General features: G+C 37.3%; 1 protein-coding gene across 2 annotated transcripts in view; it reads right to left on the bottom strand.

Moving 5' to 3' along the window:
- Positions 1 to 15,137, bottom strand: part of pkd1a (polycystic kidney disease 1a) — an 80,687-nt gene extending 65,550 nt beyond the window's left edge. The window contains exon 1 of one of the 2 annotated variants that reach the window (XM_055204281.2): positions 14,578 to 15,137. In XM_055204281.2, coding sequence (XP_055060256.2) covers positions 14,578 to 14,846 — 269 coding nt within the window. In that variant the 5' untranslated portion in view covers positions 14,847 to 15,137. The remainder of the gene's footprint in view (positions 1 to 14,577) is intronic. The other variant, XM_055204280.2, reaches the window with a different exon arrangement.

The following is a 15,137-nucleotide window of genomic DNA, read 5'->3' as shown; positions in this document are numbered from 1 at the left end:
AAAAAAAATGGTTTGGTTTCCTAGGTTAATCTATGTGTTGTATATTGTGCTTGTTATATAAATAACTATGTTTAAAGTACTGTGTTGTTATTTATCTTAGCGGAGCTTACCGGAAGTTACGTGTTGAACACGAAAGCCGCTTGTTTATGTTGTTACTGCTATATATTCTGTCAATTTTTTTGTAAAATGGAAAGGCATGTTTGGTTTAATTTCATAATTGTCATGTATCAGACTTATTGACTAAATGTCCTAAAATCTCAGTGAAATACAGTGTGATATTTCCTTTTTAATGAGGACAATAACATTTGCAATAATTTAAAGTTTGTGTAAAGTCCGAAGGCAAATGTGTAGGGATCGACCGATGTGGATTTTTTAGTGCCGATGCCGATACCGATTTTGGTTTCATCAGCCTTAGCCGATGACCGTTACAGGCGGCCGATTTTCTTGAGCCGATATTTGGAGCCGATACTGCTTTTGCTCACTCAATTTACATCATAAAAATGACACAATGATGATGCCAATGTTACAAGTCTAAATAAAAAAAAAAGTAACATTTATTAAACTTAAAAAAAAAAACTATATTTGACAAATAGTAAAAACAGGCGATGGTGTTATGGAACCATGAATTGCACTCTGCAAAAATCAGCAAAGGATATTGATTTCTAGGACTAGATCTTAGTTTAATTAGGAAATATAACTAGTTTTAACAAACATGCCTCACTAAAACATTACTTGTGTCCATTTTTAAGGCAAATAAATGTATTTTAAGATATGTTAAAAAGAGATGTTATTAGTTTGTACAGTTCTTACATTTAAACATAAAACTTGCAAATATTGGCCCGATATATCGGCCGGCCGATAAATCGGTCTATCACTACAAATGTGCCCTCAGTTTGTCATACCACCCAGCCAAATCTGAATGATAAAAAGTTAAAATTATTAAAATTATTAAAGTAAATAAAATGAGTTCATAAGATAAAAAGATGGAGGCATGTCCACTGTTTGCGCTGAAACCATACCTACTCGTAGGAAAGCTGCTATCTGTCTTAACTTTCCAAATACTGCTACAACCTTAAAGGCGGAGTCCACGATGTTTGAAAGCCAATGTTGATATTTGAAATCACCTAAACAAATACGCCCCTACCCCAATAGAATCTGGACCTTCTGTGGATAGACCCGCCCCACACATACGCAACTCGGCAAGGATGTTGGTTAGTAGACACGCTCCTTATACTACTGATTGGCTATAAGTGTTTTGGTAGTCGGCCCGTCTCCTTTTTTTCAAAGCGTTTTTCAAACATTGTGGACTCCGCCTTTAATGAATGCTCATGTTGCAATGTGTTAGGGGCGGGGCCATGCTCGGTGGCTCCAGTGCATCATCGAGTCATGATTTTAGTCCCGCCCCAAAAAAATCCTGAACTCAGAAACTGTAAAAACTGCTTAACGGTTACCTTCACAATTCAGTACTACATAGTCTTTGTGGTGTGTTTCAGAAATACATTTATAATGTTTAGAAATTATCTACACAGACTTTAATCATTTTCCTGCTTTCTGTGTTAAAGCTGCTTTATGCAACATTGTAAAACCGTACTGTAAAAATAAATCTGGATTGAATTGATTAGACAGGACACTAGCATAGCTATGTAGGAAATGGGATGCCTGGGACAATGGTCAATTATACAGTTTAGTGGTCATTATTCAATAGCAGTGATTGACCAATTACATTCAAGGAGTTCAGACAGCCATGCATTACATGTGTGTAGACACAATATCTGTTGCATACAAATGAAGGCATGATCGAAATCTACACATTCACATATACAAGCACACATTTTGAGAGATAATTACTCCTCTTTAAAGCTTTTCCTTATAAAACACTTTAAATAATTGTCTTATTCCTAAATGCATATCAGAAAAATCTGCAACTGTCCCTGATTTACACACCAATCAATAACAGCTGTAACGTAACCTGCATTAGCATCCCATTCAGACACAACCACCACAATTCGCACAATATCCGTGTGTGTCTGTGTGTGAAAGATCCCAAAAGAAAACATCTGTCCATTCCAGACAGACTGCATAAGAAAGAGGGCGGAGACTTGCGCAACTGTGTGTACTGCTGTAGAGCTTCTGCTAAACTCATTATTTGATCGGTTTCTCCTCAACTGTTCACCAAAAGGAGTCACACACTTACACACCATCATGTCACATCTGTGTGCAACAAAGTTAGTCTGTGTTTTTATTTTGAATCAGATCAATATGGAGTGTTTAGGAGGTTTAGAAAGCTTTGTCGAAGCAATCTCACAGCTCGTAAAGAAAAGAAATATCCTACCGTTACATTCATGTATGAAGCAGGTTTCAGTTTGCCCAACAGCAACCAGAGGACAGTCTTGAAACTTCACCTTTAGTTATTTGAGTCAAATGTATTTCCTAAAAGTGTCTTAGTTCTGAGCTGATGTTATTTTTTGCTACTGTACATGCATGTGTAAATGTGGGCTGATATATGCTAATGAGCTCATGGTTGTTTCATCATAACCACAACGATTTCTAAATCTGCATTTTTTTGCAGTTTAGTTTAATTAAATGTTACGAATAGCCACAGAATACATCAAGAATATCCTGTTTGAATCTTTTCCCTTGATTCCTTCTTCAAAAGTCTGTTTTTAATTCGAAACCTCATCCTTTATTCATTAATTTAACCCTTTTGTTTATGTATTATTTATTGATTGCATAAGAAAGCAGCATTCTGAATCAGATGACTTCCATGCTGGCTGACTGTGGATAAATGAGAAAGTTGAACTGACAGACGTGGACTTGCTGTAATATGAAGTAGGCTACAGCTCACGTGCGGCTCAAATTTTCCATGCAGCGCCTGCAAGGCTTGATTTAGCATCCAGATGTACTCTGACAAATAAGACTCCATTGTTTTTTTTCTGAGACTGCCTACAAGTTTAATAACTACAGCTGGAATGAGTGTTTCTGATGATGTTTCCTTAGAAGGCAGCTGCCTATGAAGACAGCAAACAGCAAGACGGCTCGATTAGTTTTGGAACAGAGCCGGGGATAAAAGAGCAGTTTGTGGGAAGCGAACATTCCTTCCTGTTTAAGGGAGTTCCCACAATGCCGTCACTGCGATACGAATCTGTGACATCATGTTTCTAAACGGAGGCTACCAATGATGTCATATATAGAAGACCCTTACAGATGACATCACAAAGCACCATGACTAATAGCTGTCATAGGGCTGAAAAGCGAAAACTATATTCAATTTTTAGGAAAATATGAGCTAATCCTTTCAGATGATGATTTATGATCTTTTTTCAGTCGAACCATCAAAACAACAAAACCAGTTTAGGCCGGGTAAAGCTGGTTTTTGCCGGGCAGTCACACACCTTCCTCCGAGAATGCAGCTCTAGTTTCTCTCTAACATAAAGCGCCAGTGTGTGGTCATATAATGTGACCTCTTCGGTTTATATTAGCAGAAGTTAAGCTCCTGTGTGCAGCTCCGCGCCAGAGCCCGAGCCCCTCGGCGGAGCTGCGCAAGGAAGCCACAGTGGGACATATGGTTCTGTTTAACTCTACCAGACATGCGGATTTCACCTTATAAGGGCCGAGGGGCCGTCTGCTGCCACTTCTTGTGGAAAAGAGAGAGAGTGAAACAGATATGAAGAAAGATGGCAGCTTGTTTTATCTCTGCCTTTCAAGCCTAGAGAAAGATTGGAATATAGAGGGAATACGAAAGAAAGTGGCTGTCACTTTTTTGCGCTTTTTATGTGATTCTCTTAAAGTTATACACAGGAGGAACTCTTATACAATAGTAAAAAAGAAAAAAAAACTTGCTGGTAAACAAATACAGGTTTATTTTTTAACAGTATGGAATCTGCATGAACATTTTAATAGTTATGTCAAATGACCTCATGCATGTCCAGTTCAATACAATTCCACAGATTAAAGGAATACTGATGGAAGAAGATGATAGCAATGAAGATGATAGCGATGAAGATGATAGCGATGAAGATGATAGCGATGAAGATGATAGCGATGAAGATGACGACACTCATGGTCACCATAAAGAAGCAAAAGAGAGCTGTAATCGCCACGGCAACACGGCCAAGCCACAATTGACTGTAACCACGGTTACACACAAACCCACTAAACAGCAGTCTGTCTGTTGTGGCTGTGTCGGAAAAAGAGAGAGAGAAAGAAAGAGAGAGGGGTAGAGGAAAGAAAACGAGGAAGAAAAAAGCGAAGGATTTTATGGCGTGCTCGGTTTTGTTTATATTTGAAACTTCGGAAGGAGGGGCCACACAATGTCGCCAGCGCATGTGTGTATAAAAGTGTCCGATTAAGTATCTCATTTATTTAAATGCACGTATAAATAAAAACCAAATGTACGCATGTTTGTGTAAATATTGAGTCTGAACAATCGTGTTTATGCCCTCAACACAACTGTACGCATATGTGTGTACTCTGCTCCTGATAAGTACCAGAGTAGTGTAGCACCTTGGAGGCTTTTTTGCGAACAATTGCCCACTGTGAGCTGCTCCGCGCTGGTTTTTTTCCTCAGCTGTGTTTTCTGGATGTGTCAGACCCAGGCAGGGTGCCTCATTTGGGGCCACGTGTGGCACATTGGGCCCCCCTTCCTACAGTAAGTCTGTCCCTGGAGTATGATTTACTTTCCAATTGGCAGAGAGGGAAGCTCTGTACTAAAACTTAGCGAGCTGTCTTGCTGTGTACCGCCTACATGGGCAGCTGCCTTGTAAAGCCTGGTTTGTACTTAATGCGTCTGTAAAATCGAAAAAAATGATGTCATTGTGGTCAATGCCTCTACTTCGATCTTACTATATGACTCGAGAAAGGCTGGATGAGCACATGAATTGAGAACTACATCAAATAAAGTTAAAGGGTCATTTCACAAAACTTTTTTAACATAATACATTTTTGGTGTCCCCAGATTACGTATGTGAAGTTTTAGCACAAAATTCCCCACAGATAGTCTATAATAGCATTTTAAAATTGCCACTTTGTAGGTGTGAGCAAAAATGTGCTTTAAATCCAAATTAGCTGATGAAATGCAAACACTGATCGCCATAATGGTGGTTTGTTGAAATTAAAACTCAATTGTGCTGTCAATTATCTCTCTCTCTCGACTAAATGGCAGTGCCATTGTTGGATAATGCAGATTAAGGGGTGGTATTATTATAATAGGATCCCCTTTTGACATCACAAGGGGAGCAGAATTTTAATGACATAATTTTTTCACATTTTCTAGTTTGATAAAAGCACTGGGGACCCAATTATAGCACTTAAACATGAAAAGTCAGATTTTCATGATATGTCCCCTTCAAAGCATTGTGTTTTCAGCACTTAACACAAAGTGCTTGTAAGTATAATGGTTTCACTTGTTCATAGTAATTTTTGTTTACATCCTTACGGCAGCACATCAAAGTCAGCCAATCAGATTAGTGCTTACTGGATCAAAACAATTCTCCAGATGTTTAGGAAACAGTTTGTAGGTGTGTCGTCTATGGATGACTGTTTTGTTTCGTTTTATGTTTTAAAGTGTCCCTGTGTCAACATGTAGAGTACAATATCACACCTATCAAAATATAAAATACACAGTCTGAGTGTGGTAGGGGTCCGATGCAAAACAGCTGTACCCTGACTGCACCCTGTCATCTAAATTGTATTTAAGCGTATTTAAAGGGGACATTTCACAAGACTTTTTTAAGATGTCAAATAAATTGTTGGTGTCCCCAAAGTACGTATGTGAAGTTCTAGCTCAAAATACCCCACACAGATAATTTATTACAACATGTTAAAATTGCCACTTTGTAGGTGTGAACAAAAATGTGCGTTTCTTTGGATGTGTTCTTTTAAATGCAAATGAGCTGATCTCTGCAATGGCATGTGACCTGGTTGGAAAGTGCAGATTAAGGGGCTGTATTATCCCCTTCTGACATCACAAGGGGAGCCAAATTTCAACAACCTATTTTTTCACATGCTTGCAGAGAATGGTTTACAAGTTACTGGGATAAACTTTTTCACATTTACTAGGTTGATAGAAGCACTTGGGACCCAATTATTGCACTAAAACAGACAGATTTTCATGATATGTCCCCTTTAATGTTGTATAATAAATGTAATGACAGCAAGATATATCGAAAGCAGCGGAGTATAGCAAGCGTGTATATAGCAATTCCGAAGTTGCAATGTTTTGCAATAACTGAATGATTTTAATTTTTCAAAAAGTAATGCATAGTCAAGAATTTTTGGTCAATGAATACAGCAGAGAGACTGGTGAGACAGAGAAAATGATGCTGTCTTTTCCCAGAAAGAATGTTGTTTTTAATTGTTTAGTTTTTAAATATTGTATTATTATTTAAACGGATTTTACAAACGTAAACATTTTGTAAAAGTTTAGCAACACCGTAAAAAAAGCAGTCAATTCAACCTACTATTTTAGGTTTTGGCATGTGATGAGTTGACATAACTTATAAAAACAAGTTGACATTGTTTAACTTAATTTGAGATAAAGTAACATAAAAATGTATGTTGATTCGAGAAAAAAATAGATTTTTAGATTTTTTACAATTAAGTTATCGCATATTGCATTTCCCCCTTAATATTGTGCAGCCCTAGAATAAATGAAGAGTTTCGTTGCAAAACGAGATAACCACCGTTTTCTTAATTGTTCAGAAATCTTGTTTTTTGGTTGTGCATTCCAATTAATTTCACTTCAACTGCAGTTGGTTTGTTTTGATTTAAACCTTCATAACTTAAACAATACAGCTAAGTAGCACCATAAAATAAAATAATAACATGATAACATAATAAACATATTTTGACAAAAATGTAAAAAAAATTGATTTATCTCGTTTTGCAACGAAACTCTTCAAATAATTACAATAATAACAATCACTATTGCGAATAACAAGACGAAGAATGTTTAAACATGTCAAAAACATGGTTTAATTGTTTAGAAAAGAAAAGAGATTTACTTGAGACAATAACTCGCGTCATCGTTTACTTTGTGGTTTGTACTTTTTGCATATCGTTAACATGTACTAACACACACTTACACAGCAAAGGAATGTAAAATCATCAATTAAACCATAGTTACTCTTTAAATCATACAAAAAACAGCTTCTCCATCACTTACACCAGAGCTGTCTAAACAAAGTAGGCAAAAATATTTTAGAATCAACTGTATTTATAAAGTGCTCTTACATAACATGTTATCTGCTCTTGCACGACCCCTTTAAATACTCGCAGTAGGAGAAGACCAGCTGTCTCAAGAGAAAGTGAGAGAGAGGATAATGACGCTCAAGGACCTGACACATGCGGAAAGTCAGAGTGAAAGCAGAAAATTAGTTTGAGATGAAGAAATTTAGATGACTAGAGAAAGAATGAGTGTGTGTTTATTGCAGTTGTAAAAAGATGTTTAAATCTGCAGTAAGGAACGTAAATGCCCCATGACTGATCGCTTTATATTAGCTCCATGCAGCACACAGGGATAAATTCAATCTCAGTCCATTTCACACTAATAAGAGCCCTTCGGAAACATCACTGCAACATTCATCTACTGCAGATCGAGGTGACCTGAAGAAGAAAAAACATGGGTGCAGGTCCGGATTGGCTAATTGGGAGCACCAGGAGAATTCTGTTTTTTGGCCGTGAGAGCCAGTGTTGTTATGCCACTGGGTTGAAATATGGATGCTGTCCCTAGGCTGCCTGCACTTACAGCAGCCGCACTTTTTTTTCTCGCAAAGTGCAGCCTGCAGGTTAATAATGATGTAATTATCTTTTGACTTCCCCACATCGGCAACTTGCTAACAAAAGTCAGTTGTTGGAGATAAAAATGGATAATAAAGCGCAAAGGTGCTGCCAAAGCCAAAATAAATCAAATAAAGTCCTAGAAACTTTAAAAAAGTTTTTAAGTGCCTTTTTTCTTAAAACCAGTGAGAGTACAACAAATGAAGACATTAATGTATTTCCACTGAATGGAAATGATGATATTTTTTAAAAATACAATGAATTACAAGGCTGTATTGCAGACTTAGGATTTTATTATATTATTTTAATATTGTCAATCGTGAACCAAAGTTGGTCGGTGAACTCCAGGGCTGAAAATAAGTCCCACTCCGGCCCTGCATGGGCGTCTGATAACGTGGTTTTCGGATGAAGGTCAGCTCAAAAATGATGAAAATATGGCCTTAACTATTTAATGTCATTTCACTACACTTTGGACCAATTTAAAATATTTCTTTAATTCCTAACACCTAAAAATGTTAGTAAAATTTCACTTTAGGTGAAAAATGTATTTTAATTAGTTGAATAAACTCAATTTTTTAGGTGTTACCAACTAAAGTAACTTTTTAAGTCAAGTTAAACCAACTTTTTACAGTGTTCAGCACATTATTCACAATCAATTTTTTTCTATTTAAATATAAAAATCATTATTGTCCTTTTTCCATATCACAAGGTTAAAACAGGGTTAACAAAGATCTAAAGTGCCACAACTACAATTTTAATATAAGCGGATTGAGAAGAAAACGGAAAGAAACATGGATATAAAAGTTATTTTTCTTGCATGGGAAGGAACAGATTATAGATAAATACAGAAGTGAAGTAGATGGAGGGACTAACACGATCACAAACCTTTAAAAATATAACCAACCAACCAGACTTAGACACAGCACTTAGTCACAAGTTAATAATGAACCCGTGTTCTTCATAAATTAACTACAACATGCTATGATTGTCTTGCATAACTCCTGCTGTTGTCGGCTGAAACTTTCCAAAGGTTCTTGGTCAAAGCTAAAGGTTTAACCTTGTTGTCTTAATCTAGTCCAGTAAGGTATTACCCAGAACACAACAGAAACACTGTTAAACTCATATCAATGCCTTAAAAACACTCATAACACCCTAGCAGCATACAATAAAAAAAGTTGGGTTATTTTCAACCCAGCATTGGGTTAAAACTAGATGGACCCTGTCGTTGTGTTAAATTAATCTAGAAAAAGTTTATATTTAACCTAACAATGGGTTAAAACTAGACATGCAACAATATAAAATTTTTCCATAAGAAATGATAACTGCCAATGCTAATAGTTTAGTGGTTATATTAACTTGCATTAACTAAATATTATATATTTAAGATTGAAATATTGAAACTAGTGTATGTTTCTTTAGATTTACTATACATAGAGCTCAAATACATTGTATGTTGCTGTTTACTTTTGATTAACAGGAAATATTTGGTTTTTAAACCATCGGCTGATAGTGTGAAAATTGCTTTTAATGACCGGTATTAATTATTGGTCGATACCGATTATTGGCCGATAAATTGGAGGATCTCTAGTTAAAACAACCGAGCATTTTTGGTTGAAATAGCCCTGCATAGTTTAAATTACAACCCAATGGGTTGGGTTCGACCCCATTTGACCCAAAGCTGGATTAATTCTAGTCACTCCGACAACATTTATATAAACTCTTGAATTGTGAAATTAAAGCATTCTTTTTCTAATAAAGATATTCTGACATGTTATTTTTCTCAAATATCTCTTTTTCATTTAATGACTTTCTGCTCCTGTGCTTCTGTGTATGGGTGATGTCATAATGTGAAGTCGTCACGGCAACAAAATAAACCTCCCAGCGCATATGGTCAGCGAGTTTATCCAGGTTTGGAAAACAGACACACTCAAGACATTGCGGACCAGCACAATCCCCAATAAGGACCTCTATACTCACTAAAGACCACAAATGAACAGTAAAGACCACCGAAGACAAGTGAAGACCACTGCAAACCAACACAGAGAAGTGGAGACCAACCAGAAACAAACCAGTATAGTTTCAAACCATAAAGATGCCACAGAATAACCTTTTTTGGCTGTTTGGTTCCATAAAGAACCTTTAATATCTGGTGAACCAAAAATGGTTCTTCTGCAACATCACTGTGAGGAACCTTTTCAGAACCTTCAAAAAAGTTTGCAGCATTCTCCGATATAGCGTCAACTCCAGTGTGTAGGAGCAAAAGCAGAATTGTGTTTTTTTTTTCATTACAGCAAAGTTCTGAAAGAAGCCAATGAGCGGATTACGGATGTTTGTTTGGTTTTGCGAGAAAAATTTCATTGTGTTCATGTGAAATCCACTTAAACTGGCTCACTCCATCGTGAAGTCAGCGTAGTGGGCTTCTGGTCCCTCTGTCATATCGATTAGCAAGAACCAGAAGTGCTGGAGAGAAGATCAAATGACCGAGACAAAAATGGCAGTTTCGATCTTACCACAGTATGCTCTGGCAACAGACAAAAACTACACTATTGACTGTGAATTTCAAAAAGAATACAGCAGCATAAAGCCAGAATCACAGACATTCAGAAGGTAAAAGCATAAATGACACAATAGCAAATGTCTATATATGAAAAGCTCAGATGCAAAACCACACATCTGAGTGCTGCTGGTTCAAAGCTATAATTTCAAATCAGTTTTTCTTTTTCGACACCCAAAGCACCGGCTCTGAACCAGGAAAGTGGTTCTGAAGTAGCACCAAAGCATTGCTTGTCTAGGGGGTGGGGTTACTTTGACACGATACTAGGTGGATAGCTACATGCTAAGGCTAACATTGTTTTGTGTAAATGATTAAATATCTTTTGCCCGTACAGTTATTCTCGATTGCAACCTCCGTTTATATATATTATGTTGAGCTGCACATACACGTTAGATTCGCCGTGTTTGGATGCCAATGTGGGCAAGCAAAGCCATTGACCATTGATAATAATGCAACATACGACATTGTTGATGGTGTGTTTGTGTTTGGCACTGCAGCGCTTACATTGCTGGGAAAGATGAGACATATTCAGTGACGTAAAACTTGGCACTGTGGTGGCTCTCTAGCCCATGGAAAGGCAAAGCGGTTCTTAAAAGGCTCACCAGTTGTCCACCTTTTAACATAAGAAAAGGACGAGCTCTGCACCAGTACTCTGTTCTTTCTGGTGTAAAGGGGGCATGAGTGCATCTGACATGTTTTTTTGTAAATTAGCATTTATTTCAGGTTCTTAATAGATGTAGCAAACAATCCGGTACTTCTGAATGACCTGAGACCGTGATGATGCAGATTTTAAGGGAAAGTATTTGATTCTGAGCATTCGGTTAATATGATTCTTATTTTTGACAGAAGTGGCATTTAGCGGCTTTTAAATCTTAGCCCCTTACATACAGTACATCTATTTCCGAAACAATCTTTTTTACTATTATTCTAAGACAGAAGAAAGGAATATAGAATAAAAATATTTCCATGACCAAAACATTTTATTTCACAAGTTTCCTGTAAAATTTCCAGATATTTTCTTTGTCTGTGGAAACATTCAAACATTCTCAGTGCTTAATTACAATTTGTATTCCAAAATTCGACAGCACGAGGGAAAAATAGTGGAGTGAAAAAAACTCCAGGAAATGGGAAGTACTAAAGCCCGAGCTGCTTTTTTCCAGAAGGATGGAATGAAAGAGAGTTTGGAAGTAGAAAAGTGGTGATCCTGCGTGCAGCAGCTGTGAACTTGAGAGGCGAGGCGCACTGCCAAATAACGCTCCGTCTAAATATTCGGTGTTCGAGTGAAGTTTCTCAGAAGTGCATGTTTGTCACTGCTGTGTGGTTGCCATGGTGACTTTTTTAAATGTTACATATTTTAGCAGGACACCATACAACTATACGCTTTAACAACAACACAGAAAAGGTTACCGTCTACTTTCATCTTAAAGAGAGATTTAAATATGCGAAATGGCTGCGCTATGTGGCCGCACCAACAGTGAAGGAAGTGAGGTCATGAAATTATAATTCAGTAAGCCTTAAAGCTCTTACATCTGTGTGAGTGTTTTTTTGCTGGTTGCTATGACTCTATGCTGACTATCTCTATAGATCTCCATCTGATCAGTCGCTCAAAAAGTCCTGCATGCACTTTTTTTATCCTGTTTCCATCTGTGTCTTCCTCGAGACATACGAGCAGTGAGAGAAAAGAGAGAGGTCAAGCCTCTGGCATAATTGCATTTCACTGTTCAATTGTTGAACAGGTCATCAGATATATGCAATTTCTACAACTAAATATTTTTATATCTAATATTGCTTTCTGCACTTCAGTTTGCGCAGCAAAGTTTCCTATACGTTTTCAAAAACAGTTTATCTTACAGTACAATAACAGATCACACAGGGTCTACAAAACACTAGTGGACCACTTCAAAATATTACAAAAAATGTCTGTACATTTTTTTAAATTAAGGTTGCAAAAAGAGTCTTTGACGAGGAAACAAAAACTGTTCCTCTATGCTGGCATCACTGCAAAGAGCCTATTTCAAACTTTAGGGGGTGGTTTCTCGGACAGGGCTTATGCTAGTCCAAGACTAAAATGCATTTTTGAGCTGCCTTATTTTAGAAACACCTTGTACTACATCTTAAAAAATATCAGTGCCATTGCTTGGTCTCAAGATGCACACCATTATTGTTTTTGTAAGGTTTGTTTATAAAAACTACTTAATGTCCTACTATAACTAAGGCCTAGTCTTGGATTTATTTAAACCAGTGCTTCTCAAATAGTGGGGCGGGACCCCCAGGGGGGGCTCGAAGCGACACTAGGGGGGGCGCGTGAGACCCCGGGGAAAATATTTTTTCAGGAAGTGATTTTTTGCACCGTCACTTAAAGACATTACACCCCAAACATGCTGATAAGCCGCTTGAGTTTTTTATTATTATTTATTGATTATATTTAATTTAATTTTTCAGTATCAAATGGTCAAAAAATTTACTGTAAATAAGGATTGATTTTTTTATTTCAGGCAAATTGATGCATTTTAAGTCTTTTCTGTTACAGACTAAAAAACAATGTTAATAAAGTTATTCTTTGTTGTAAGTTGATTGATATTTCTTTTTTTGTGTTTTCTTTAATGTTAATAAGGATACAATGCTTTGCAGATGTGTCATTTTATAGACAAATTATACTATTTACAGTCGCGGCGGAGAGTTGGGGGGGCGCGAAATGTTTACTTCTTCCTGGGGGGGCGTGACAGAAAATAATTGAGAAGCACTGATTTAAACCCTGTCCGGGAAAATGCCCCTTGTAGTTTTAGGAGTTTATGTGTGGTACAAGTAAAAAGTCAAAATTTCTGCATAAAGGTTAAGTGAATTTCAACATACCACACAAACAAAGTTAATAAACTGTTATGTAATTATTGAAAAGCTAACTTTACAAAAGGAAGATTTACGGCTTCATTTTTTACAAGAATTTATGTAAAAAGTTCACTGTAAAAAATGGGCTGTAGTTGTGCAGCTGTTTGCCAGTAACTTACTGTAGATTTAAATTTATATTATTTACTGGCAACAGTTTGTTTAAAGTTAAGTGAATATTAATCATTAACAAGTCTTTTTTTACAGAATAAAACTATAAAATAACAGCCTCATTCAAAGCATTGTGGGAACCAGAAATCCTTCAGATTCTGTTTCCGAGAATGCTTTGGATGAGGCTGTTATTTTAGTTTTATTCTGTAAAGATAAATTCTTCTTAATGTTTAATGTTTATTTAACTTTGTGTTACTTATGTTCAATGTGAAATTATACTGACGTCGTTTTAAATGTGTTCAAAATTCCACCTGATAGCCACTTGTGAGTTATTGACCAGAGAAAATATATATCTGTCTAAAACATTATCTTTTAAAATGACGTTTTAAAATATACTTTCGCCCCTGCTCTCCTCTATTAAGCGTGCATATGAAGTGAATGCGCCCATACTTCTGAGCTCGAGCCATAGAGAACAGAGTGTTCTCAGCGCGAGGATGCTGGCGCGCGACGCGACTCTACCTGCGCGCAATATTACCACAGAGCAGAGCAACAGATGTATTTTGAGTATGTGCCGTCTGGATCCATCAGACCGGATTTAGTGTTTATAACTTTATTTGGGTTATTTTATCGAAATTACTTAAATAAAAAATAATGGGCTTCTTTTTACGCGTCTATCTATAAGAAAATATAAGAGTATACAATGTCTGTTTGGCAAGTTAAATAGTATTTAAATTAAGCCTTTTCTCTACACCTATTAAACTCCACGCTGAAATAAACAATACACATTCTAAAGTACTCAACTACCACCAGTTATTTACTTTAAAAACCATTACAAAAAAACGTAATATAGTTTATTCTGGGTCTTAATCCAGTAGGATTCAATGGTGTTCTACTGGTTCCTATACACTAGATAACATCCCATCACATTAGAGACATACAGAAATCATTATAATGTAGTCTCCCTAAAACCAATAAAATTCCCATTATAACCATTAAATCCCTCAGAATCTCTCTTATGGTTCTATCGTTTCTTTTCAACAGGGCTTGACTGGTTTATTTGGGATGGGATGACAGATGGAGTAGCCCATATGTAGGGTTTCATAACACACACTCAACTAATATAAACAGTGGTAGTTTGCTGTACCACACCAGTCATCATGAGAACCTCCACGCATGCATCCAGTAGATCACAAAAGACACCCGCATATTAAAACTCGGGTGTTTTCGGGCGATTCAATGCATAGGTAACTTACAGTGTGTGTGTATAGCTGGGTAGATCGGACGCCGCTGGGGCCTGATCCAGTCCGATGTTTGAACAATTAACCACGCACAAGTTTTGGGGTCCCACCGCCGTGCACGAGCAGTTACCAGGACACGGGCTACACTCTCGCCCGTCCGCCGCGACGCCCGAGAGCGCCGCGAGGCAGCCGAGCGCAAAGAACAGACTGGAAAATAATCCGAAGTTTGGCAGACAGACGCCATGTTTTCGCTTAAATACAGTCTGTCCATTTCCACAAGGCATAGCTCACTCGCATCTCATCGCCCCTGTTCTGTTGGTGAAGTTTTCCTCGGGACGCGCGAGAGGAAAGTTCACTCTTTATCCAGTTTTTCCATAAGAGAAACAATGCGGAATGTAGAAAACTCGGGAAAAGTCGCGTTTTGCCCCGTGTTTGATGACGTCCCCCCTCTATTCCTCCGCTAACGGAACTCGATTCACTTCTTCTCAAGAGGAGAAAAAAAAACCTCTGAAGTCCAAAAGTTCCTCAAGAACTTCCTCTCATGATCCCATCCTGCAGTACCTCTGCTCACCACT

The sequence above is a fragment of the Misgurnus anguillicaudatus genome, chromosome 3 (genome assembly GCF_027580225.2).
Source record: "Misgurnus anguillicaudatus chromosome 3, ASM2758022v2, whole genome shotgun sequence".
Taxonomy (NCBI): domain Eukaryota; kingdom Metazoa; phylum Chordata; class Actinopteri; order Cypriniformes; family Cobitidae; genus Misgurnus; species Misgurnus anguillicaudatus.
Note: the sequence above shows the minus strand (reverse complement) of the source record. Positions and strands in the feature narration are given on the sequence as shown.